Source organism: Patagioenas fasciata, chromosome 13 (assembly GCF_037038585.1).
Source record: "Patagioenas fasciata isolate bPatFas1 chromosome 13, bPatFas1.hap1, whole genome shotgun sequence".
In the NCBI taxonomy this organism is placed as follows: domain Eukaryota; kingdom Metazoa; phylum Chordata; class Aves; order Columbiformes; family Columbidae; genus Patagioenas; species Patagioenas fasciata.
In genome coordinates this window covers 16162355-16188215 of record NC_092532.1, presented here as the reverse complement: position 1 = coordinate 16188215, position 25861 = coordinate 16162355, and the positions used below count along the sequence as shown (strand labels likewise).

Here is a 25861-nt window from a genome sequence, read left to right as displayed (position 1 = left end):
GCACCCTGGAACATTCAGGAGAGGTTGACTGTGAGTGAAGTAGTGGCCTCTGTCTTCATCATGCTGTGATGGGAGGAAGAGTCTCTTGCACAGGTCCTTTATAAACACAATGGCATTTTATACCCTGGAGAGAGTGATGCAGCAATCTGAGGGGTGCTTCAGCAGGTGAAGGCTGACCCAAGCACCTGGGCCTCCTTCACTCATCAATAAATGCCCTGAAATTGTTTTAACCACCCAGGTTCATAGCAATGGCAGAGAGATACTGTTATGAGGGAACAGCGTGGTTATGGGCAAACACATCCATGCACACCGTGGTCTCCTGGTGCAGCAAACTTAGGTGTCATGGTCATTATGCTGCTCCGGGATCAACCAAGCCAATGGAGTCGTCTGCGCTTGCCCAGCAAACGATGGTTTTTCAGTTTGATGATGAGCATGATACACCTTGTCAGATAGGATGAGAGGAAATGACCTCAAGTTGCGTCAGGGGAGGTTCAGATTTGATATAGGAAAAATTTCTTCCTGAAAAGGGCTGTTGGGCATTGGAACAGGCTGCCCAGGGCAGAGGTGGAGTCACCGTCCCTGGAGGGGTTTAAAAGACACATAGATGTGGTGCTCGGGGACATGGATTAGTGCCAGAGTTGGGTTAACGGGTGGACTCAATGATCTTGAGGGTCTGATCCAACCAAAATGATTCTACGATTCTGTGCTCCAAATTACATTTATTCTGGAAAATAACAGTTCAGCTGCTTGAATTGCAAAGAAAGTTACAGAAAAGAGAAATAAGCAAATATTTCAGCAAAATATACCTCAAGCCTCGTTCTGTAACTGCCCTTCAGGGTTTTCTTTCAGAACATACACATTCTCATAAGCATAACTTATGCACTTAAGTTTGGGTACCAGGGAACCCATTCCCACAACCGCAGGAGGGTTTTGCTTGGTGTGGGGGTTTCAACCCGCTGTGCCAGCCTTGTTCTGTCGGGTGAGCACATGAATAGCGACAGGTCCCAGAGACAGATCTCCCCTGGCCCCCAGGTCCCGAAGCTTCGTGCGGTTCTGCTGTGGTGGCCGCAGCCGGACAGGGAGATCGGGCGGACCCTCCGCACAGCCCCGGGGAAGCGGGAGGCTGCGGGTCGGGGATGGAACTTGGCCCCAAGCGAGCCCGACACGGGACAGCCCTGCCCGGGGCCGGCTCCCGGGGCTGCGTGCCCTGCCCCTGCGCTGCCGATCGCCCCCCGGCCGCGCTCCGGGCAGGGCCCGCCCCGACCCCCCGCCCCTCCCGGCGGAAGCGGCCGTTGCCGGGCAGCGCGGCGGGGCCGAGCCGGGCCTTGGGCTCCCGGCGGGCGGACCCACTCCAGGCCCAGGGCGAGGCCTCCTGGGCCCGCGCCGCAGCCGGGAGAGCTCCGCGGGCTCCCTCGGTGAGTGCTCGGGGGAGCCGGACAGATCCCGATCCCTCGCGGGCCGCTGTGACCCGGCCCCGGCGTTGTCCCGGGCGCGGCCGCCGGAGAGCGGGACGGCGGAGGCTGCAGCCTGCGGGGGAGCCGGGCTGGGAGCGCCCGAGCAGGGGGCTGGGGAAGCGCCTGGCCCCGTCCCACGGCCGCAGGGGCGAGGCAGAGCCCCGGTGCCAGCCCCGGGAAGGGATCGGGGGCTTCGGGCTGTGCGGGCAGCCCCAGGCCTGTGTCCTGCCCTCCCCAGGAACACGGGCAGCGAAAGGAGCCAAGAAGGGTCTTTTTCAGGAGTGCCCAGTGTTGTTCGGTGGGGTCCCGGGGCTCAGCCCGTGCCCCAGAACAGGCTTTGCGTTGATTTCCCCGGACAGCACGGCCGGGGGAGGCTGCGGGTGGCGACACAAGCTCCAGGCTCCATGGCTGGACCCGGCGTTGCACATCGGCTCCTGTAAACCCAACAGGTGGCTTGTCCCTGCATCCCGGAGGAACCCGGAGTTAAGGTGGGGCCTCTTGTGTCCTCCTCCTCCCTCGCTCTTCTGAGGGAGGACGTGGCTGCAGCTCTGCAAACCCACATGGGGCTCTGCCCACCTTGCGGGGCCTTTGGTCACCTCCTGGTCGAGGCTGCTGCTGCACGACGCGTGTTTGACCCCTGGGGCAGCCTGTAGGTGCTGGCTTTGTTCCTAAAGTGCTGTTGGTGGCACATGTCCAGCTCCTAGAGAACACGTCCCACATGTAAATGCCACTACCACGCGTGGCAGTACTTGTCCTTCTTTGTTTTCAGAGAGACAAAATAGAAAATAGGTCTTGGAGACTGGCTGGTGGGGAAGAGCTGGTGGTGTCTGAGGGGACCTGTGTGTGGAATAGCATTGAAAGGAAAATATTAATCTTTTCTATTAGTCTGCAGAGGGTGGCAAGGGGAAAGCATAGGCACAGGCTGATGTCACTGGGTAGGTTCACAGCAAATTGACTTCATTTCCTGACCTCTGATTCTGCAGGAGGTACAGCCCTGGATCCATGTGCCCTGCTGATTTGGTGCATCCCTCAGGCGCAGAGGTTATCCTCGTGCTACTTTCCATTTCAGCTGAAACTACCAAGGAAGGAAGCAAACAGCCAAGACCAGCTACATAGAGATTAGCCCTTTGATTTGCTGCAGATGACTTGCTCTGCTTATCACAGCTTATCACAGCTGTGGAAATTTTTTTCCCCCCATTTTTTTTTGCAGAGCTTGGTTCGTAAAGGCATGAAGCTGATCTTGCTTCAGCTCTGTGTGTGGTGGTGGCACAGTGAAACTGTGATCTGTGAAGAGGGAGTGTGCAGCAGGTTCAGGGCTGCGAAAAGCACCTGCTAAAGCCTTGTCCGTTCCTGTGTTTTGTAGTTTCCTTAACTACAATGCTAAAAACAAGCCACAAAAGGAAGCTGTGGTTCTTGCGGGCTCTGAAAGATCTCAGTTTACTGGAGGGCTAAGTAGCATTTTTACCAATTGTTAAGCTGGAGCAAAGGGCCCAAAGAGTTGAATTAATGGTTCTTAAAATTGCAGAGATGCTCTTCTGGGAGAGGTAGGGCTGGAACCTGTGTTGCTGGAGTGCCAGGGCAGGATTAAGCTGTGGTCCTGGCGGGGAAGTGGGCAGCCAGCCAGGCTCAGAGGGGTGAGTAAGCAACGCTGAAGTCCTTGGGTTACTCTGGCAACTGCCCTGCTCCGCTTTGTAGCTGTGCTGATTACAGGTCAGCAGGGAACAGGGCTGGTGCAGCCCTGTGGCCAGGAGCAGCCTTGCTGCTTCCCTAGCGAGTTCTGCAGTCTGGCAGGGGGTCAAGAAGAGAGAGGAGTTGCACACATGTATATCTTGTCTATCTGGACTTAACTGGCCTGTATCTGCAGAGTCTACCTGCATCTTGTAGCCTGTGAATGCTTTAAATAGCGTTTTTCTTGTGGCAAGAGGTCAGATACTGTATCTTGACGTTTCAGTTTCTGACATGGTGATAGAGAAGATGCTTTCCTGGGTGCAAACCAGGCAGAGTGGCTGAGCCAGCTGCCAGGTCGCTGCTGCAAAGGGCTGGCCCTGTTCCCTGTTCCTCCCTTCTCTGTGTTCATGACCATGTGCTCCTGCTGTGTTTCCTTTGTGCTTGCTCCAGTGCTTCTCTGATCCCCCCGGGGAGGTAACAGCCAGGTTACTTTTGGACAGAAGGGTAAACCAGCAGAAAACTAACCTTGTAAAAGAAGTGACTTGTTTCCTGCAGGGACAGCAAGGTGAATCAGCTCAGCACAGGTCCACCTGCGCTAGCGAGCTGTCACAAGAGATGAAGCAGAAGGATGGGAATGGCAGCAGAGAGGGTCTGCACGTCCCCTTTTGGCAGAAAGTGAGCTATAAGGTTCTCTTACTTCTGTCCCCAGAATGTGCTCGCGGTTGGCAGGAGCAGAGCAGCAGCTTGGGAAGTCCATACTGATCACTGGTAACCGAGGCTTGGCTGCTGCTTCTCAGGGCCGGGAGGCTGATGCTGGGGTCTTGTGTCCTGCGTCGGTGAGTTTGCTGGAGGTACCTAGGTAGGCAAGATGCTTACTGTTGAAATAAGGTTGTCTGATCTTGCAAGATCCCAATCCAGAGGCTATGTGACTTGCAAATCAGGGAGTGGGTGTCATTTGCAGATTCCCTGCAGCAGGGCAGGGTGCTGTTTGGATGTGAAATGTGACTTGTGTGAAGGTATAGAATGAGTCTTACATCCCCTGCCTCCCATCAACTTGCCCTTCCTCCTTCAATCCCCCACACTAATTGTCTGCTCTGTTACAGGTCTTGATTTCAGCCTGTCATTTTGCGTGTAGATTGCTGGGTTTGAAGGCGAGTTCAGACCAAGATCAGATGTGAATTTCAAGGCCAAGTTCTGGAGTGATCTCATGGTGAACGCTTTTTTTTTTTTTTTTCTAGAATAAAAGAGCCTGTTCTGGCTTAGTTGGATCCATTTTCAAGGAGACGAAATAATACCAGGACAGTGTCCTTTTATCTCAGGCTGACAGTCTGTGTCTGCTCTTCAGAAATAGCTTTTCCAAAGCAGCTGGGTACAGACTGTACATGCGTGCTGATGTGCAAGAGCCAGCATTGTTTACATTGCCTCTGCAGTTGTGTCTGGCAGATGAAGAACAGCGTTTTGCTAATGGGTCTCATGTCAACAGGGGCGATTTAGCAAAGAAGACTGCAGTGCATTAGTTGCTATGACTCAGGCTCACTCAGCCTTGTACTGATCGTTTATTGGTTTGTAAATTAAACTGCAGATGCTGCATCCCATCAGTGCTGGCATGCTGAGGATCCTGAAAGGGGTATTCCTGTAGAGATGTCTCGGAAATCTGCTGTCTTGCGAGTCAGGGCATGCAGGTGTAGCCGCAGCTCTTACAGTGATGACTCCAGCCGAGCTGTCCAGGCACCTGTCAAAATCACAGCGTGACTCTGAGGTATCGAGGCTCTTGTGGCATCTGCCAAAGCTCACCAGCAGTCTGTGCCTGTTGGTGCGGCATCCTGCATCCTCATTTTCTGAGTGGGGAGCATGTCCCTCGAGTTTCTTGTAGGCAATAAAATACTGTCCACAAGATCTTGGTGAGCATTGTGGGGCAATAGATGCAGGAAAGATCTGTGCTTCTCTTGTGAGGAGGAGAGAGGCAGCAGGGACCAGTTCGGGCCAGTTCAGGGGTTTGCGATTTGTGCTGGTCCCTGCTGATCTGCATTGAAAAGTTATTTAGAAATGAAGAAGATGTTTTTGTAAACAGGTAACTCCCCATTCTCCCAGAGAGCTGAGAGACAGCTGGGCTCTTTTCATCTCAGGGCTCTTGCCCAGAAATTCAGTGTCTGCTCCTGTATGGTCCTGGAGTGAAGCGTTTTGTCTTGGGTCCTTTCAAGGTTCCGCCCCAGCCTGCTCGAGAGCGGTAGTGGCTCTGGTGTGTCTCTTGTGGAGGATACAGCAGAGAGGTTTATGTCTGTGGGGCAGGGCCTTCAGCTTGCCTTGGTTAAGTTGTGTTGGAACCACAGGAGCTAAATAGAATGAGCTCAAGGTGCAAGATAATTCAAATGTAAGGCTAAAATGTGTTGGGTGATGTCCAGCTGCCTTGTGTGTCCTGTTCACTAAAGGCATACAGGGCTGTTATAGCAGCTCAGCTCCTGCTTGCATGTCTGTGTTAAATGTTCCTGTATGGGAGAGCAAAGCCAGGAGGGATTTTCCGTGCTGAAGATATCGGTATTACAGCAACTGAGGACATTTCAGGTTCAACGCTGGTAAAAATGCTGATTAGCACCACAAAAGGGACAGTGCTGCTGGATCCCTTGCCTCACCTGCATGGAGTCCAATTTGGAGTGGTTTCCTGCCTGCAGGTCATCTCTGTAGCTGGGTGTGCACTCTCTAATGAAGGTCAGAAGTTCACCTATATATATTGAATGTAGCTTTTTGGTGCTCAGTGAGCCCTGTTCCTTTCTGTTCTCAGTGGCGATTGGTTTTCGTGGCAGAGGCAGAGGGGCAGCAGGATGTGTGAAGGACCATCCAGGATTTCTGGCCCCATTCCTCCAGACCCTACGCTCTTCCCAGAATATTACAAACGCCCCTTCTCAGGTGAGTCCCTGATGCTTGTTACAGATGTGTGGTTTTGTACTTGGGCATGACACAGCTTGCCTGTTTGATGTCCTTATTCTTTGGCATCCTCAACCATCTCCACCCACACTGGTGCAGGTGTTTCTGCTTCCTCACGGATGGTGATTCGAAAGGTGGTCTGTGCGGCTGGTTGAAAGATAGAAAAGCATAAGGTAGAGGTGGAGAGGGAGTCTTCAGTGTTGTCTGTAGGCTGTGGGTGAAGAAAACAAAGAGGTAAGATTGTTTCCTGGTAATCTCCTTCTCTGTCTTTCTCTGTAGCTCGAGGGAGGCTGGAAGGGAATGCTCAGAAGCTGGATTTTACCTTTGGCTCCCTGGACCCACTTCCCAACCCAAACCCTGCTTTGGGCAGTGCCCGCCAGGTCCAGCCAGCCCCTCGCATTCGCCCCAGTGGAAAGGATTTCCTGGAGAAGGGACAGAAGGGGACACTCGGTCTCTTACTGCAGCTTGAAGGGATCTCCCTTGGCGGGGGGATGCCCATCAAGAGTAAGTACAGCTGGGTTGCTGCTGCCCTGAGTTGCATTTGGGATCAGGGGTTTGGGTGGTTTTCTTGGCTCTGCTGCCTGAGGAGACCTTGAGTTTCACACGGCTGGTCGCCCCACCTGCTGTGTTTGGCCTGGCAGTGATGTCCCCATGTGGGAGCTGGTGCTGCTGGAACAGGGAGAGAGACTGCAAAACGTCTTTATTTAATTTGGACTTGAGGAACTAATCATGGATGACAGACTGTTGAGAGATGCTGGAAATAAATCAAGCCCTTCTACTTTGCTACCTCCGAATATAGCTAGTATCTTTATAGTCAAACTTAAATAAGGATCAAGTGAAATCTTAATATATAGAGTATGTTTAACCTGGGGAATTCCTTGTTAATAAAGCCAGGCAGGATTTGAGAAGACTGTGGATATTGAGAACATCTTTCTGAAAGATGTTCCCTTCTCCAGGGAGGTCAGCTGGAGTACAGAGGTCCAGGAAGGAGAATTGCCTGGGTGTCATTTGATTTATTCCATGTGCTGGCATTGCCCCTCGCCCTGCCTGGTGCCAGCGTGGTGGATACCAGGCAGCGACTGCTACAGCTGCTGTGCCAAAGCAGGAGGGGAATGGAGGAGAGTCTGGTTGTGTCAGCTGAGATCTTCCCTGCTTTGCGGAGCCTAAGGAAGGATCATTTTTGCCTCAAAAACAAAAAATACAATCCATAGTCTTGAATGTGGCACAATGGCTGACCCGAAGCCAGGAACAGCACAGGCTTAAGGCTCTGCAGCTGCTGTTAACCAGCCCTCTCTATGCTTCAGAAACGTGCCAGAATGCTGAACCGGGAACTGGCTTTCCTCTGGAGAGGATGCTGGTGTGGCTTGTCTGACATAGTCCCAAATGGGACAAGTGAGCCCCAGTCTCTCAGAATGAGGGAGTCTGTGGACACCAGTGATTGCACAGCCTTGTGCTCATGCTTATGTGGGCACTGTCCTCTGGCAGAAAAGGGTTAGTCTGGGAATGTGCTTCTCGCATGGGAAAAATGCACAGATTATCCAGTGTGCAGGAAAGAGGAGAGCTTTGGAGACAGAGCTGTGGGCTCCAAGAGCCTGCATCCCCTGGCAGTATCTGAGGGGTGAAAGCTGCATCTGCCCTTGCTGTGCAGGAAAAGAGTCCAAGGACCACGAGAAGGAAAATGTGAGGCGAATAAAGGAGATTCAGAAGAAGTGCAAAGAGAGGGAGCGAGCCCAAGAGCACAGCCAGCCCAAGCCTGTGAAAGCTCTGTGGAAATCCCGGAAGTATGAAAACGTGGAGTCAAAGGTGAAGGCCAAACTGCAGGTCGGTACCCACTGAGCTCTTGAACTCTCCTGGCCTGGGGTGTGGGTCAGCCACGAGGTTCTGCGGGATGGTGGAGATGGAGGAGTCGCAGAACCTACGGGTCGGGGGGCAACTTGGTGCTGAAGCGTGGTGGGCAGATATGATGGTGGGGCTGTGTGTTGAGCAAGAACGTTTGGCCTGGGGCTGGAGAGTGAGTGCTGTAATAATCCCCATCCTGTCTGACCAAGTAGTGTCCTCATGCAGGGAAAACTGAGAAGAGGAAAATCTCATCACTCCATCTGTGTGGAGGCTCATACTTGCCCCTTTGATTGTGTGGGATCTAAAGGTGGTTCCTGGGGTGCAGGAGCCCTCACAGCCCTGTTCCCTGTCTGGAGGTACATCCAGCTGGCTTTGCAGCTTCCCAGTGTTTGGGGCAACGTGAGTCTGGGGTTTGTGCCAAAAGGCTGTGTTATTCTGCCCCACAGATTGCAGTCCTCAGGGGCAGGTCTTCAGGCTGTGTCAAACCTCAGTCCGAGTCCTCTTACCACTCCTGTGCGCCCACAGTGGGCTGTGTATCTCCAGAGTCCTCTCTGAGCGATGGTCCTGGTGAATAACCGCTGTGCAGTGGGGGCACACAGACATCTCCAGGCAGTCAGGGTGGAGGCCTTGGAGCTCCAGCACAACCTGCAAGGGTGTATGTACCTCCTGTCTCCTGCACGCGTGCTTGTGGGAGAAGGGATGCAGGGCTATGCCTTCTATCCTCAGGCTTTTTCAGCAGCTGAAACGTTCATGCCTTCTGTTCTGAACAGGTGTCAGGCTTTGTGAAGGTTTTGGATTGCTTTTGGCTTCTTTCTCTGGATAATCTTTTCTCCCCCAGTGGGTTCCTCGTGTTCAAATAATGTCTCTGTTGAAGAGCTTTTTAAAATGTACCAAAGTGGCTGCCTTGGTAGGGGTGTACCTGCCTGTATAGAAAGTAAAGGCTCACTAGGAGAGGAGAAGCCCATCGCTATCTTTGGATGGATCTGTTGTCATCAGTCTGGATCTGGGATCTGTCACTGTCATCCAGCTGACCTCTGTGTTCGGTTTGCCCTGTCCTTCCTCCAGAAGTAGCACTGTGGCTCTTATGGCTGGGATGGGTTCCTGCTCTATGGCAGCTAGCAGAGGGGTGTTGAACCCACCCTTATCACAGCCTCCTCCTGGAGGGGAGGCCGTGGGGGTCCCTTCCAGCCCAGCTATGAGAGAGAAGGTCTGTGGGGAAGGGGTGGCGCACGGCTGCTGCCTCGGCCAGTGAACTGCTGGATCCTGCATTCCCATCAGCCTCAGGACTGTCAGCTGCCAGGAGAGGGTTTTGTCCTTCTGCCAGACCCTGGTAGCCTTCACAGGCTCCGTCTCTGTTCTGGCTTTGCAGCCACCCAGGCTGTGTGGACAGGAGTGACCCAGCGAGCTGCTGCTTGTGCAGAAGGTGGGTGCAAGCTGGGTGACACCTTGAGCACTGTCACTGACACCAGCCTCCTCTTGGTGCTGCTGTGCTGAGTTGGATCCTTCAGGTTCCTCCTCATCTGTGTTGCTTCCCTCTGGTCTGTGGCCCTCAGGCCAACTTTTAACCCTAAAATTATGCGTATTGATAGCAACTGCAAGAATTGACAAGATGATTTCCAAGCCAGTGGCTCCAAATGCTGTGTCTGTTCTTCCCGATGTGCCACTGACCTCTCTGACGTCCCTGACCCTTCTGGCATGGGAGCAAGTCCGCGTGTGCTTTAAGAACGCAAGCCTACACTCTTGTTTGACAAATCCTCTGCCTTAGAGGAAGATTGAGATCTTTTGTTTTGGGGAAAGGGGGTGGTCTCTGTGCAGGCAGTTTCTGCGTGGTGTGTTACTTGTGCTCTGCGGATTCCTCCAGAGAGAGGTGGCAGGAGGCCCTGGTGCTGACTCACGTTGTTTAACTGGAGCTGCGGTGTTCCCTTTGGAGGATCTCCATCTTCCATGGACTTGCTGCTCAGACATTAATTTGATTCTGTCCCTGAGGCTGTTCATTGTAGCAGCTGCCTTGAAAAAAGGGCTCTGACAGTCTTGGTGCTCCCGTGGAGGCAGATGGGACACGCTGCGCTCTGCTAGCATGCTCCTAAGGTCACGGAGTTATTTTACTTTGAACCAACCACTCTAGGTAAAGGTGCTTCTCATTAATCTGCTAGAGAGATCTGCATCTTGTGGCTGCTGTTGAAGCTCTTCGGAGCACCATCAGCCTGGGCAGTGCTGAGGGCATCGCGTATGCGGGGCCTCACACCAAAATTACGGATGTTACTGTCCTGTCCCACTGTTGGTTGTCAGGTCTGCCAAGATATGAGGAATCTGCCTCGAGGGCCAACAGTTCAGCTGGGAGAGCAGCTGAGACCGTGGGTACCTGTAAGGATCTGGAGGCTGCCCCGTGTGGTTCCTGTTGCTTCCAAGAGCAAAGCTGTGCCCTGGGTGTATTTATTGCAAGGTCACCTGCTTGCCATAGTGTCACTTTGCAATTTTCAGGGTTTTTTGGGGGGTTGCCTCAGTCAGTCTGGTCGCAGCCTGCCTGTTAGATAGCAAGCAATGTAACCTTGTGCCAATGCTGACCATGGCCTTTGAAAATGTCTCCCAAATGCAACTCCACCCTCCCACACTCCCTCACTCTATGCTCCTCTTTCTTCCTGGCATAGGATAACCACAGATGTGGGGTCCTGAACAGAGCAGCACTTGAGAACAGCATCTAATTTGTGTCAGTTTCCTACCTGTGCCATTTCACTGCAGCTTGCTGCAGCAGGGCTCTGCCGCACGCTCTGCATTTGTGGAGGTGGGGCGGCTTCATCTGGGAATTCAGGTTCTCTAGTGTTGCCAACAAGGGAGACTGGCATGTGTCTCTGCACTTTCAGCACACTCAGTCCATGCTGCCATTTGCCCTTTCCATAGGAAGATTTCTGCTTTTTGAGGAGTCATTATCATGGTCAGTTTGCACTGTCCACCCATTTAGATTGTCCCTAGGCCTGGTAGATATCTCTGTGGGGTTATCTGGTATTGCTCTCCTTTCATGCCTACCAGATTAATCAGTAAAGACTAAAAATCAGTAAACTGACTCTCCAGTCAATGCATTTGATCTAAATGCAAGTTTCTGCAGATTTTTTTTCCCCCATTTTTAGTGTTTCTTTACAAAGTTCAGTTGCCAGGTCTGGATTTGTTGCTGTAGGCAGTCTGTTTGCCTTTGCTGGCTGGGTACAGATTGCCTTCCCCCGAGAGCTTCTGCCAAGTTGTGGTAGAAAGATCGTACTGTCGTTTACTGGCTGGAAATGTGTGCTTGAGCTTGTGGTTGACCACCCAAGCCTTGCTGGGTGGGTTTCTCTTCGCTCCAGCCTCCCTCCGCTAGTGGATCTTTTCTTGCCTTTCCCAGGAGAGCTCCCCACCTCCAAATCCAGAGGCTCTGAAGTTCCTGAGGGCATATTCTCGCTGTGGCCCTGGCATCAAGCCATGCGGACTGCTCTCCCCGAGACCTCCCAGAACGAGAGCTGCGCCAGACACAGCGGCTCCAGAGGTGCTCAGTGCTGAAACCAAGGTGAGTTGCATGCTGACGGGGTGTTCCCAGGGGTTTCTGGCACTTATCCTTTGCTCCTGCTTTGAACTCTTCATATGTTCTTCTAAAGTGTTGGGTCAGATATGCTATGTGAACAGGGAGATCTGTAAGTACTGTTCCTGCATGAAGGGAAGGAACAGGGCCTTAGTCCCTGTGGTGGTGAGATGGGCATGCAAGGATTGCTAGTACTACCCTCTGGCTTCATCCTTGCTCATAGTTAAAGAGATTGTGAAGTTCTTTCTGAAAATGCAACCTCCTCACTGCAGAGGTGCCAGTGAACTCAAATCTGCTCTTCCTAGGGGTTTGCAGGAGGTTTTGGGGGTTTGGAGACTGCTCCCAACTTAATCAAAGGAACTGTGGCTTTTGGACGTTAGATAAAAAAAATTGGGAAAAGGGTGTGATTTTTAGTAAGGAGAGTTAAATCAGTATTAACAATTAAATCTTTCAGAGAGCCTTGTCTGGGAGGGCCTAAACTGCCCCGTGACTCATGTCTTCTTTCCTTGGCTCGTGTGGGGTTGTTGGTTCCCAAATGCCTTGGAGTGACTTAGTTTAAACAGGGCATAAACTCACAGGGAGGAAAACCTGAAACTCAAATCCAGCGACCTTCTCCCCTGCCTTGACCATCGGAGGAGCCGTGATGGAGGGCGCTGTCTCTGGGGCAGGACCAACCAAGTTCCTGCTCTGCCAGGGCTTCTCTTGCATTGACTGGCCTGGTGAGGGCCTGACCAGTTTTTCCTCTGACCTGCCTACTCTGGTGGGCTCAAAATCCACCGGTATGAGCCACGTGGAATATGTCAAGCCTGGTTCTTTCTGTCCTTTTGACTTTGAGAACATGGGGTCAGCTTGGGGTCCTTAAAAAGGCCTTTCAGGCTTTGTGTTTGCTGCCTCCCTCTCTCTTCTTCCAGATGCAGGTGGAGGGCACGAGCATTGACTTCATTAAGCACAACGCCCGCAACGCTAAGCGGGCCCCGCTGCGGCGTTCCCAGTCCCTGCAGGCACTGGCCGAGCTGCTGGAGCAGAAGCACCGGGAGCAGGAGGAGTACAACGCCAGGCAAAAGGGCCACGTCCCCCAGTAGTACGTGTATCCCTCTCTGGTCCATGGGACTTCCTATAACAAGCAAACTCCTCTCACCACATCCCCCAGCTTCTGTGTAGATCGATGAGGGGCCAGGGACAGAGATGCTCTTGCCATATGCAAGCAGTGTGATTTATTTGGGCTGGGGGAATAAATACCATCCCTCCTGCTGTCTTGACTTAGCATACATCCTGTGGCCAGTTTGGTGGGGCTCAGAAATAATTTTGTCTCCTCCTCCCTTGCTGCTGTGCAGTGATGCTAACGTGGTGATGCTCTGCGTGCTCTGAGAAATGTGCTTCTGCCCCTCCGCAAGCCTTGCTCTGTGTGACATAGCCACGCTACTGACAGGTGTGGGTTTGGAGAGGCAGATACCTTGCTCTGCATCACAAGCGTTCGTCCTGCCTTGGACCCAAAGGCTGAGGGACATCCAGCTAGCGACTTGCGTTTTGGGGTTCCAAGTGGGTTCTGTGGCCACCAGCAGCTCCTGGGTGACCCTGTCCTGGGACTGACGGTGGTGTCAGTCCTTTGGCTCTCTGCTGTGCCTGCTGTTGCCACCAGCATCCCTGCTTGGGAGCCGTTTTGTCCAGCTTCGTTCCATCGCTGGCCCACAGATGGTTTTGAGAGGCCTCAGTGGCCTGGGCCAGAAGCAGGGACCAGAAGCCCTTGTCTCCAAGGAGTTCATGTTGGTCTCAGCTTGTCTTCTAGCTGCCCTTCAGTGCAGGTGGAGTGTATTTGCTAGTCCACGCATGTGGGCTGAACCCATGTGTATCCCTCCATGATGAGGGTGGGCAGGGTGGGTCACTGCAGTGCTTGGGTAGTGAGTGATGTGGAGCCCAGTGGGGTTTGAGGGGCTTAATTCCGGGGCGAATCCTCCTGCCCAGTGTGCTGACACCTGCCTTCGCCTGCCTTGCCAGCCTGCTGGAGAGGAAGGAGCTGTGGCGCAGACAGACGGAGGAGCGGCTGCGGAACCTGCCCGATCCCGACACGCCGCCTGGTCATACCATGATGCCGGAGAGCCAGCGGCTGGAGACCCTTGGCAATCTGAAGCAGAGTAAGAGAAAAAGAAATGGAGATTCCAGCTCAGATAAATAGGTGATCCTAGTCAGGATTAGGGAGAGGAGAGTCCTGGGACACAGGTTCCTGCCAGGTGGAGAGCTGCCTGGGACAGAGCACGTAGCTGGGATGGTGCAGGAATAGCTGCACTGGAGGTGCGTGTGTGGAATGAGCAGTTTACTTCAGGTTGGTGGGATCTGCAGGTGACAGGACTGGCTCTTTGCAGCAGGCTGATCTGGTGGCCCTGATGTAGGAGTTACTATTGCTCTTAAAATGATAGAAAGGTTTTGGTTGGAAGGGACATTCAGAGATTTCTAGTCCAACCCTTGGTTCTTCAAATCTGGAGCAGGTCACTCAGGTCCTCATCCAGCTGAATTTTGAATTTTAAGGATGACTGCTCTCTCAAAGTCCTTGTTACAGCACTGCCACCATTTTCATGGCTGAGGATGAGGTTATAGCATTAGGAAAATGATGGATTTCTTTGCTCTTCCACTTACACAGCTGCTTTCTTTTTTTAATTTTACAGGTGAGGAGCAGCTGATAAAGGAGCTGGTGATGCTGCCAGTGCGCACAGACACCCTCAGCATGCAGAAGAAGCGGGTAGATCTGGAGAGGAAGCTCTCCCAGATAGAAGAGGCCATCAAAATCTTCTCGAGGCCCAAGGTCTTCATCAAGCTGGACTCCTGAGCTGGTGGGGCTGGGTGTGTTGTGCTGCTCTGTGTGAACATCCTTCATCACTGGGAAGGAACGATCATCATTTGGGGAGGGAAGGAGAGGAAGGCAAGTTCAGGACCCTGGGCCCACAGAGGTGCTGGGACAGTGTCCAACGTGCAGACACTGTCTCTTGCTCACCCTCCAGCACTGTCTGTCCTCCAGGGAAAAGGGTGGGAGATGCCCTAATATACTCTGTAGTCTGGAGAACAGTTGTCTCTATGCTGCTTGACCTCTCAGACATCAGTTCTCTGCTTTGGATCCATGGTGTCACCTCTTTATTTTTCCATTTTTTCACCACTTCTAGAAGGTGGTAGGAGATCTCTCGTGCTGCTGCCTGTGGTGTTCCTTGTCCTCTTTCTCCTGAGCTGGGCCATGCTCATCGCTCATTCTGGGCACCTGCAGACTGGTCTGCACACAAACCTCGTGCTGTACCCCTGCTGTGTGTGCCCTGGTCCTTGCTGTTTGGGCTGGCTGTAGGGGGATCTGGCAGCATGTCTGGAGAAGCCTTCGTTGTCTGTGGGGCAGGACAGGCTCCAATAAAGCATCGTTTCCCTCCTGTCTGTGCAGGTCCTGGTGGGCTCAGCAGGGCCTGAGGAATGACAGTGGGCAGCAGGAACCAGCAGCAGTGGCACAGGGATCACTGGAGAGAGCTCTGGTCCATCTCCTGCTCAGGGCAGAGCCAACTCCACAGCTTGGGGCCTCATCCAGCTGAATTGGGGAAGTCTCCAAGGATGAGGTTGCTGCCAGCGCCTTGTGGGGCTCTGTCCCCAGGCCGTGCCACCCTCAGGGGAACACTTTTTTCCCCTGAAGTTGCATCAGAACTTCCCTTGTTGTAGCTTGTGCGTGTTGCCCCATCTCCTTTTGCTGTGCAGGATGGGGATGCTGTGCATGGTTGCCCCAAACAGGTGCCTTGTTGCAGGGGGTTACTCCATCCCGGGGTGGGATTTTGCAGGGTGGACATGTTATAGAGTGGTCCAGCCCTGCACGATGTACCTTGCAGCACCCAGAGCTGCTGAGGGACAGGGAAACTTTCAGCGCCCAACTGGAAAATCACCCCACGCTCCCCTGGGGCTGCCCTCGGGGCAAACCCCGCAGACAGGCTGGCTGGGCTGGGTGAGAGTGGTGCTGAGAGCAGCTGGGGACCGCGGGCACCAGCCCCAGTGCACCTCCCTGCCCTAAACAAGTCTGGACTAACCAGCCCTGCTGTCTGCTCTGCTCTTACCTATCTGGGCGCCGCGGCTGTCGCCCCACTCGAGAGCTGTGCCAGTGCCCTTCCTTCCTGAGCACTCGTGTCCAGCTCTGGTGAACGGGCTGGAAAAGTGCTGCCCTCAGGTGCCCCCTCCCTGCTGGACCTTGTGTGTGGGCCACTTTGCCAGCAAATCATGCTGATGGGTTGGGGCAGAAGTGTTGGTGCTGGTGCTGAAGGTTGATGCCACAGGAGATAGGGTGAGAGGAGGTGAAGAACTACAGGGATGGCCACAGCCACAGCAGCACCTCCCCATCCCTCCCTGCAGGCAGGAGGGTGCTGGGCCAGAGCTGGGTCAGGCCAGCAGCAAAGGCCAAAGCCACAGTCAGCCTGGCACTGCAGTGCTGGGAGAGGAGCTGTGTCACCCCCGGCAGTGTCCACTGGGGCTGAGTGGCAGCCAGGGAGCTGTGGCCAGCCCAGATGCCAACCCACTCCTTGCAGATGTCACCGGGGTGTCCCCTGTATAATGAAGGCACTGCAGCAGGGACAATGTAGGACTGGGTGGGGACCAGGCGAAGCTTGTGTCAGGCCACCAGGCCAGGCTCGCTGCCCAAAACAGCCTGGACACATGTTATGGGACAGGGATGTGCAGGGGGAGTGATGTGCCCCAGTGTCCCTCCAACCCCCCTCTCCTTGCAATGTGCTTTGCTGGGATCACCCAGCAGTGAAGCTACAATATTCCCCAGGTCAAGGGTGCAGCTCCCAGGACTGCCCTGTGTGCGTGGGGCTGGGATCTCGCCCCAAAGGGTCCCCACCTGCTCTCCCCCCCCGGCCCGGCCCCCTTCTCCTGGGGCCCTGCAGAGCCAGATGCAGCGTTCCTGCTGCCCCCTGCTGGGATGGGACACAGCACGTGGGATGTGTGGCGATGGTCTGGTGGGGACATGCCTGCCCCATCCCCTGTCACAGAGGCTGTTTGCTCTCCTGGGGGGCAGCTGCGCCCCGTGGCTGTTGGGGTCCAGCCCCCTGGGATGAGGTGAGGCAGGGACAAGTGGGCTGCTTTCTAGAAAAGGTTTTACTGTCCATTGCAATATATTAATTGATGATGCATATTTCAATAAAACAATTAAAAAACCCCGCTTGTTTGGAAGGAGGGGGTGGGAGGCTTGGGGGCTCGGAGGGCCAGCACCTGGTGGGCGTGGATGCTGCAGCAGGGCTCCTGGGGACATGGGCAGCAGGAGAGGGCAGCGGACAGCCCCGCTCTGCCCCTGCCAACCCACCTGTCATCGCCCCTGTGCTCAAAACCAGCCCAGCTGTGCAGAAACCCAGCCAGCTGGTCAGGGCAGCACAGGACCCCGCGGCTATAGGGTGAGCAGGGTGCCGTCCTCCCGCCCGCTGCCCCGGCCAGGGCTGCCATCGTGGCTGCCAAGGGACTGCAGGGAGCCCCGTGAGCTGTGCGGGGACAGGCTCCGCTGGAGGGGTCCGTCCGCAGGGCCCCCATTGGGGCAGCCCCCAGGGATGTAGTGGGACGCACTGTCGCTCTCGATGACCAGGTCGCCCTCCTCATCACTCTCGGCCGTGCTGTAGTTGCTCAGGTACTGCGAGGCCGGGCTGGGCGTCTGCTGGCTGGGGGTGCTGTCTGTGGACATGCCCGAGCTGCCCGAGGCCTTACTGCTGCGAATGACATTGTTGCGCTGGTTGGCCGGTTTGACGGTGATGATGAGGTTGTGGCTGTTGGCCACCATCATATCTGTCACCTGGTCCAAGGACTTGCCGGCCACATCGATGCCATTGACCTCCAGGATCTCGTCGCTCACCGCCAGCAGCCCCGTGCTCTCGGCCAAGCCACCCTTCACCAGGCGGGAGATGAAGACGCCGGGCACCTTCTCAACGCCCTGTGGGGCCACACGCACGCTAACGCCATCGCGGATGTAGAAGCCCAGCGGCTTGTCAGAGCCGTGCTTGTGGAGCCGCACGCGGCGGTGGGTCTCAGGCAGGATGTCCACGTCGATGATGGAAGAGATCTGGCGGAAGTCCTGGGGCATCCCGATGAGGAGGTGAGGCTTAGCTCGGTAGTGCGTGGGGCGCAGCAGCCCCTTCTTCTTCCGCTGCAAGGAGTTCGAGGCAAAGACGCTGGCATCAGACTCTGCTGTAGGGAGCAAGGGAGGACAAGGGTCAGGCACTGCAGCTGCCCGGGGACACAGCCACGTGTGCTTGGCCCCAGGTGTTGGGGGGGGGCAGTGGGAGAAGTGCCCTGCTCACGGCTCGCACTGGCTTTTCTTCCCCAGAGCATCAACCCGGCTTTTCCTGCAGCCTGTTTCTGCCAGGCCCATCTCCTGGGATTACCCAGCGTACATGAGGCTGGGATTAGTGGGATCGAGGCAGTGATTCAGCCTTAATCACACTTTAAGCCAAACTCTGCGGTTTAACACTAGAGCTGCCAGCCGTGATGGCCTTGGAGCCACAGCCATGCCCCAGTTTGGGGAGAGGAAAGCCCCCCCTGCATGAGCCTCCCCCTACGTGAAGACTGTTTTGGCAGCAGGCGGCTCCCTGAGGGTGAGTCCAACCCCATGAGACAGCACCAGAGTCCCTTGTCCCTGCTCAGTCGGGGCCATCACTGGCACAGGATGGGGATGGCTGCAGCTGTGTCCTGCAGAGCCACCCCCAAGGACAGAGACTCCTCAATGCCTGGAGACCCAGCCCAGGGCTGCAGCATCACTGAGGCCCCCGAACATCCCAAACTGTGATTTGTGCCACTGCCTCTTGTTCCACCATCTGGCACCACCACATAGGTTTTGACTCCATCCTCCTTGCCCCTGCCCTGGCACTGCTCTGTGGGGCCCAGCTCCAGCATGTCCCCTACTCTGCCACATCCTCCAAGAGCTGGAGAGCAGCCCCTGGGCACGCTCTGATTTCTCCCCATCCCTCTCCATGTGGGACCACAGATCTGGATGCTGCATTGCCAGCACGTTCCCTGTGGTACTCCCCACCAGCACCCGGACCCTGCTCCAGCCGCAGGGGCACTGGGGATGCCCCCAAGCCCCGGGGACGCCGGGTTTCTCCTTAGCTAAGCCAACCTGCCAGGGCTCCTGGGTTATAAATATCTCCCTGCACACACAGCCTGGTGTATTTTTAGCTTGGGGAAGGGTGGTGGAGGCTTTCCCACAGCTATTTCAGTGCACAGCTCCTCTCTGAGGGGTGCGGAATGGCTGGGCCAGTCAGGTCCAGCACCCCATGGACAAGCCCACCGGTAGCCCAGGTGATGTGCTGGGCTTTCCCCTGCCCTTCCCATGGGCCCAGCCAGCTCAGGAGGGCCAGGATCACCGTCCCTGGCCAGGCTGCCCCACAGGGATGGCTTCACCCGATGGAGTGACAGCACAGAGAGGAACCAAGCTGCAACCTTCACTGTTTGACCCCCTGAGGCAGGAGTGGCTGCCATGGAGCCCACTGAGGTGTGCACACCTACGTACACACATGTGTGCACAGCTCCCCGTGCCCGGCATGTGAGAGAGGCTCTGCAGCCACATTCCTCACCAACCCGGACTGGTTCAGCGACAGCCCAGCCCTGGGATGACCTGGATCCATTTTAAATCAGCTGTGACTCACCCAGGGCTTGCTCCTGGCCTCTCCACACACCTCCTCTATTGCTGCCGGCCCCATGGCCCCTCTCCCGCAGGCATGGCCAGGTGCTGGGGGTTGCCAGAGCTGCCTTCTTGCCCTCCTTATCGTGCTGCCCACAATGCCAGGGCTGTGACTGCCTGCTCTCCACACTGTGCCCCCTTGCCACAGTCATACATGGGCCCTGGCAGGCTTTTCCCAGCAGCAGATAGGATGGCTCTGGCAGCAGGAGCAATGCTCCCACGGCAGCTCTGGCACACCCAGCCCCGTGCTGGCTCCCTGTGCTGCAGCTCGGGCCCAGGTGTTGGTCCAGGCACAGGGGATGGTTCAGTGCTGGCAGTGGCAGCCCCTGAGCACACCACGAGCTCCAGCTCCCTCCTGCCAGCATCCTGGATCACCACTGCCAGCCCCTGTGACAGTGGCCCCAGAGGAAACATGTCCAGGGCATCCTGCATCACCTCAATGCAAGAGATCAGGAAAACTGGCACAGCAGCTGGGACCAGCCACTAGCATCGCCCCTCACCCAGGGACTTGGTACCACTAACGTGAGTTGAAAACATGGAGTCTGTCTGTGCACCACGCTGGGGAAACTGGGAGACCAGGCTCCGGCTTTGCATGCTGTTGCTTGATGGTGCTACTAAAGAGAAATTTCGATGGTACTAAACTGAGTAGAAGGGGACTAGCTCATCTTCCCAATGAAGAGGAGATGTACCCAGGGTGTTTGTCACCAGGAGGCTTTCATGCTCACTGAGACGCTGCTATCATGGTGATTTTGCACTCCTGTGCAAGGAAGCTGCTCTGCAGGAATGCACCACTAAGGTCAGGGAGAGCCCCTGGGCTGCTGGGAAGGCAGCAAGCCTCCTCCCACCACCAAAAACTCAGCAGCACCCAGCACCCCAAGAGCCCTGCCAAAATGATGGCTGCTGCTGCTGCCTCGGGGCAGGGAGCTGGATGGGGCTCCCGGCATGGTGCTTAGGGGAGCAACACGGTGTTTGCTGGGAGCCCACACAAGCCCTGCCGGAAAAACACGACTTCAAAGAGGTGAACTGCAAAGATTTGCCTTTGCTTGCTGGGGAGCATGGGGCTGGGCTGGGGTGGGTGCCCCCCACCACAGGGAAGGGCTGCCAGAGAGAGCCCGTGTGGTGCCACAGCCCTGCGGGGCTCTGGGAGCCTCCCAGTGCCACCACCCCCAGATCTGTATACCCAGCACTGGCTGGAGGGTACACGACCAGCTGTCCCCACCACAGTCACAGCTCAAACGTGGAATCGGTGATACCACGGGACATAGTTCATCTCCCTTGATGGGGAGGACAGGCCCAGTGCCCTTCCCCGCTTACCCTTCTTCTGGATGATGACCCTGAGGAGGGGGTTGGCAGAGGACAGGGCTTTGTGGTAGTTGTCATCGTTGTTGATGGGCAGGAGGTCACCATGGATGTCTGTGTAGCCCAGGAGCACATCCACCCGTGGGATCTGGTGCACCGTCTGCAGCAAGCGGTAGAAGTCCTGGAAGCTGCCCGCACCAGAGCGTTTCATGGCAAAGCGGCGAAATTCAGCATCAAACTGTGGAGGAGGAGGAAGAGGAGGAAAAGGGTGAGGCTGGGTAGGGCTGGCATGACCAACACAGGCAGGGCATCCCGCAGAGCTGGGCACTGCTGGCTCCAGAGCTCCAGCAGCACAAAGGCAGTGATGACCACCAGCCAGAGCCCCTCCCAAAAGCAAAATAAAAGGAGCACAACTGTTTTCCTGCCCAAATACCAAAGTGACAAGGCACAGAGATCCCTGTGCAGCAGAGGAACGGCCCTCTGGCTGTGCCATCAGCCACAGCAGGCACTGTGCTGCTGGGAAGCCTTTCCCTGTGACACCGGTGCTGTTGTAGCACCTGGTGAGCAACAGCGTTAATTATTGCCTCCTTCAGTCACGATGAAGGGGAAGCCAATTAAGAACAGGCTGACGAATGCTGCGAGGATCGCGCTGCCCAAGGGGGATTGCACTGATCTCAGGGCAGATGACAGCCGGTGCTCCGTGGGAAGGAGAGAACTGCACACCCACTGGGGTCCCGGGCAGGCAAGGGCACAGCTGGCCAAGGGTGCAGCAGGGGAGTGCACATCTGGATGAGCACAGAGCTGCATGGGTGGGCACAGCTGGGCAAGGGCACACTTCTGGGCAGGAGTGTGCCAGGTGAGAACACATCTGGATAAGCACAGCTATCTGGGGGAAACCATATCAGGGTAAGCACACAGCCATGTGAGCGTACATATCTGGGGACACAACAGGGTGTTCATACCCGGGGGTGCACATCTGCGTGACAGCATAGCCGGGGATGTGCATGCCATGGTGAGCATACACATCTGGGAACAAGCACATCTGGGCAAGGCGTGCACCTGGGGTGATCGCACATCCAGCACGCCCACACCGGCAGAGCCGTCCCGCACACAGGGGCTGCCAGCACTGCGCACCGGCGAGGGTGCGCATCTGGCGAACGCTCCCCGGCGACGCTCCCGCGGCCGGTGCCGGCCGCGCTGAGCGGGCCCGCGGCCCGGCGGAGCCCACGGTGGGTGGACGACGCGGCTGCCGAGCCGGGCCGGGCTCGGGGAGGCCCGCGGCAGAGCCACCGCAGCGCAGGGAAGCGGAGCGCCGGCACGGTCTGGCTCCCCCGCCGCTGCCCGGTGCGCGGTGCCACCCCACGTGTGCTGTCCGGCGCGGCGGGCGGCGCGCCCGGCCGTGACCCAGCGGTACCGACATCGGCACCAGCCCCGGCCCGGCGGGCGCTTACCTTGCTCTTGACTTCGATGACGGGCTCGGCGGAGCGCGCCGGCGTGCGGTGGTGCTTGGCCATGCTGCCGGCCGGGCCGGGCCGCACCGGGCCACGGGGCCGCGCCGCCGCCAGCGCCGCTCCCGCGGCCACGGGGGATTTTCACCGGCCATGACGTCACCGGCGAGCAGGCCGGGCGCCGCCGCGCCATTGGTCGAGGTGGGGTGGGGGGCGTGGCCGGAGGGTTGCTGACAACGTCGCCGTGGCAACGGGGGCGGGGCCAGGCGGGCGGCGAGACCCCTCAGCCCCTCTGCCCGGGCCGGGGCCGGCTCCGCTCCGCCCGGACACGGCTCCTCTGCCCAGCCAGTATGGGCGGGCGCCTGCCCCTCTTCGGGGATGTCCCCGCTCCACGAGTGTCACCGGTGGGAGACCTGGGGGGATATTTCAGCGCGGCTCGGCCCCACCGGCGGACAGTCTGGTCCTGCCCTCCCGCTGACCCGGGGCCGCCGGCTCCCTCTGCCGCGGGTTCGGTGGCCTTTTGGCAAAGCGCTGGCGGGGCCGGGACACCCCTGGCAGCAGGAGACTGCTGAATCGTGGCCTGTGACACTGCTGTGCTGCTTCTTTCCAGCCTCCTGTCACAGGTTCCCTCCGGTTCTTTTCCCCTGTCCAGCAGGAATGTTTTGTTACTGGTCCGGAGTGGCACGGGCTGGGGAGGGCTGGTCATTTTGGGGATGAGTTGCTTTGTCAAGCAGTGGAACAACTGAGCGAAAGGATGGGAACTGCCCAAGTTTGGTGGGTTTACAACAAAGTGTTGGCAGCTCTGTGCCTGTCCCAGCACCCAGCTGCCGGGACGTGTTGCCAGAGCACCTTTCCTCGGGTGCTGCTGGGTTGTGTCTGCAGGTGAAGCCCTCCAGATGTGTCTTGGGCAGAACTGGCTCTGTTCAGGAACAGAAATCCTCAGAGACACACAGGCAGCCTCTTCCCATAGACCCACCATGGCACAGCCCTGCCTGTGTGATGCTGGAGCACACTGAGAGCTCCTTGCCTGCCCGAGGTCACCAAGCCCAGCGTCGACATAAGGCTGAAGTCTTGCTCATGGGCTCTGAGGAAGCTGCCACAGCAGCACCATGAAATGCTCTTTAAAGGCAGACACCAGGCAAGCGCAGTGTTTCCTGCTGAATAAACACATTGAACCAAATCCCAAGAATCAGCCTGGCTTGTCTGGACCACGCTGTCCTCTGATCCTTGCCCTGTCCCAGCCCACGGAGTGACCTTTGGACAGCACGCAATTGCATCAGACCCCGGCATCACCACCACACCAGGCCTGCGTGAGCCGGACGGCGGCTCCTTGCAGGGTCTTCCCCTGTGTCACTGCAGCTGGGTGAGCAAAGGGAGCGCACCAGGCTGCAAGGCTGCTGGACGCCTCCTCACACACCAGCAAATTCTCCACCAGCTGCTCCTGCCGCGCTGACAAATTGCCACACGGTGAAAACAAGCCTGACCGCACACAGAGCTGTAAACTCATCAGCAATTTCCTCCCCCCTCAGTTCATTTTTTTTTTTTTAAACAGAGTAATTGTGTTGAGGTCAGAGAGATAATCCTGATTTACACCAGGGTTAATGTTTACGCAGGTACCAGTGACAAAAGAAGCTTGCAGCTCTTCATCTCCAATTTTGGTAAATCGGAGTTAATTGTTCAGCAGGATGGTGGGGGTGACAGGCTGGTCACACCTTCTGTTTTGTGCCTTGTCCCCAGATCTGCAGCTACAGAGAGAGACCTAAGCTAACCAGACAGTATCAGGGCAGGTATTTGTCTTGCCTTAGTACCAGGAGCTCTGTATCAGCCTTTGGAACTGAAGCACGTGCTACTAAATGTTGCCACATGCTCACTGACTTCAGATCCACCAGTTCTTGGATGCTTCAGGTGAGGGCAGTGAGAGCCTGGATCTCCAAGGGGGCTCAGCACCCCCTGACTTGGAGGGGCTGCCAAAGTTTAACATTCAGGTTGGTGGGTGCCTCAGGAATTTGCTCTGTCACCCCTTGCTCAAGGCTGGGTCAGCACTTGGTTAAGATAATGTTGTCCAGCACATTCCTGGTTTTCCCAGCAATGGTGAGGGCAGGAAAATGGGCAGCGAGCAGCTCAGGTGAGCTCCGCCTACGTTGCCTGTGACGGGGGCAGAAACATGGGAGTTTGAGTCTGAGGCAGGACTGGTGCTGCAGCTGCTCACTTAGACCACTGGCAAGCAACGACACAAGGAGTCCCAGCGAACTGCACATACACAGCCCGAGAACCTGGTTTGATGCCAATATTTCCACAGCTTTCGCCTGTCCCTTCCACCCACAGGAGCCCTCTGGGCACTTGGAGCGAGGGCTGCAACCAAGCAGGCAGCAAACAGTCACCTTGTCCTTAGCGGGGGACAATGACAACAGCAGCCTTGGACACTGCATTTGTCTTTCCCTCTTCTGCTGCTGTCAGGACCTGGGGGACACGGATCACAGTCCGAGCAAGAGCAGCAGATGGCTCAGACAGCATCTCCTTGGCTTGGTGAGGACGCAGAGCTGCGGTTGGGGAGGGAACAGCCCACAGAGCACTGAGCCAGGTCAGGGACAGCTGAGGGTAGAGTAGGTGGGGAGTGCGGCCTCAGTTCTGCAGCGATTCCTGCTGCTGCGATGCTCACCGTGGGGAGGGGTGCAACAGAGGAATGGGCTCCGTCGGCATTCTCCGTCCTTGCAAGGATGTGCCCTGGCAGCCACAGAGGGTTCGTAGGGCCAGGTGTAGGCTCAGTTCATTTATTTGCACTTTTATTTTGTTGCCTCCAACGGCAGTGATGCCCCGTGGCACAGCGCTTCCCTGGGAAGCTGCGAGGTGATGCATCCTCGTGGTGAAGCACCTTTTCTGGTTGCAAAATCTCTTATGGGCTGAAAACTCATTCATGCCTTTGGGCAACAGGTCTGGCTGCCAAGGAATACTGAGCAGCTAATGAAACACACACAGGGTAAATACGTGGTGCTGATGGATAGAACTGACTTCTCACATTCCTGTGATACTTTTTAAAGCACACTAAAACCCCCTCCTGGTGCATCAGGATCATTACCACCGGTTTTCCAAGCGCCCGATCACATCTTAAAGGAAGATGGGCTTGGTGATCAGGTCTCAGAAGCTGCTGTTTTACGTATTTATGTTTTTGTTGTTGTCAGTGATAATCTATTGAATTCTCACCTTTCCCCAACACCCCTGCGCACTCCTTTTGGCCCCACACAGAAGCATGGTGCGTCCCGTACACAGAGACAACTGTTGAGGTAGCTGCGCAGGTGTGGCGAAACAGCTGCATGACAAGAGGCGATGTCACACCTGGATCAGGCTGTGGATCCAGCGTGCGCAGGGCCCCACAGAACCGTGCTGCTCCTGTGGGTAAAGCGGAACAGCAACAGCAAAGCCAGGGAGCCCTGAGGCTGGTGTTGCTGCCGCAGCTGGTGCGTGGTGGAGCTTCGACCTGAGAAGGTGAACAAGGGACCGCAGTGAACAGCGCCCACCTTTGGGGCTGAGAGGAGACACAGGAGACACACAGACACCTTTCCTGCTGGCTGCTGGACGCACGTTTTGGCGGCGCGGCAGCCAGGCCGAAGCAGGCAGGTGGCAGAGGCGACGGGAGTCTGAAGGAGAAGGTTACGTGTCCTCTGAAGGAGCACCGGTTACGTGTCCTCCCGCCCTGCTCGGTGCCGAGGCTGGGCCGGGCCCGGTGAGGCCGCCGGCGCTTGTGGGGCCCACGGGCTGAGCACGCTCGGCCGCCGCGGGCGGCAGGGAGGGAATGCAGGGCCTGGGCGGCGGGGACAGCGGCACCGGACCAGCCGTGCCGGTGCGGTGAGCGGGTCACGGTAGCCACGCTGACACTGCGCTGGAGCCCCGCCCCCCTCGGGCACCGCCCAACCAGCTGCTCCGCCTCCCGCCGCCAAGGGGCTCCGTCCCATTGGCCCACGTGTCAGGCCCCGCCTCCGCTCACGTCGCTGCCAATCAGCTGCAGCCACCGCGG

At 56.5% G+C, this 25861-nt stretch overlaps 2 protein-coding genes across 9 annotated transcripts; one reads left to right on the top strand and one right to left on the bottom strand.

Moving 5' to 3' along the window:
- Positions 1-1281: 1281 nt before the first annotated feature.
- ENKD1 (enkurin domain containing 1) lies at positions 1282-14838 on the top strand. 7 transcript variants are annotated; one of them, XM_071814279.1, is made up of 11 exons: positions 1282-1415; positions 3832-3958; positions 4226-4332; positions 4705-4881; positions 5902-6026; positions 6324-6548; positions 7693-7865; positions 11257-11418; positions 12342-12511; positions 13426-13562; positions 14091-14838. In XM_071814279.1, the coding sequence occupies exons 5-11, from the start codon at positions 5942-5944 to the stop codon at positions 14249-14251; spliced, it is 1113 nt and encodes a 370-aa protein (XP_071670380.1). In that variant the 5' UTR covers positions 1282-1415; positions 3832-3958; positions 4226-4332; positions 4705-4881; positions 5902-5941; the 3' UTR covers positions 14252-14838. The 7 variants fall into 7 exon arrangements, with proteins under 7 accessions (XP_071670380.1, XP_071670379.1, XP_065704557.1 ...); XM_071814278.1 differs by having other exon boundaries at positions 3832-3981; XM_065848485.2 differs by lacking the exon at positions 4705-4881.
- A 1680-nt stretch (positions 14839-16518) lies between these two features.
- On the bottom strand, positions 16519-21983 carry LOC136107436 (partitioning defective 6 homolog alpha-like). 2 transcript variants are annotated; one of them, XM_065848488.2, is made up of 3 exons: positions 21853-21983; positions 20417-20639; positions 16519-17610 (listed from the first exon to the last, which is right to left on the bottom strand). In XM_065848488.2, the coding sequence occupies exons 1-3, from the start codon at positions 21913-21915 to the stop codon at positions 16823-16825; spliced, it is 1074 nt and encodes a 357-aa protein (XP_065704560.1). In that variant the 5' UTR covers positions 21916-21983; the 3' UTR covers positions 16519-16822. The 2 variants fall into 2 exon arrangements, with proteins under 2 accessions (XP_065704560.1, XP_071670384.1); XM_071814283.1 differs by having other exon boundaries at positions 16519-17607.
- Between the last annotated feature and the right edge of the window lie 3878 nt (positions 21984-25861).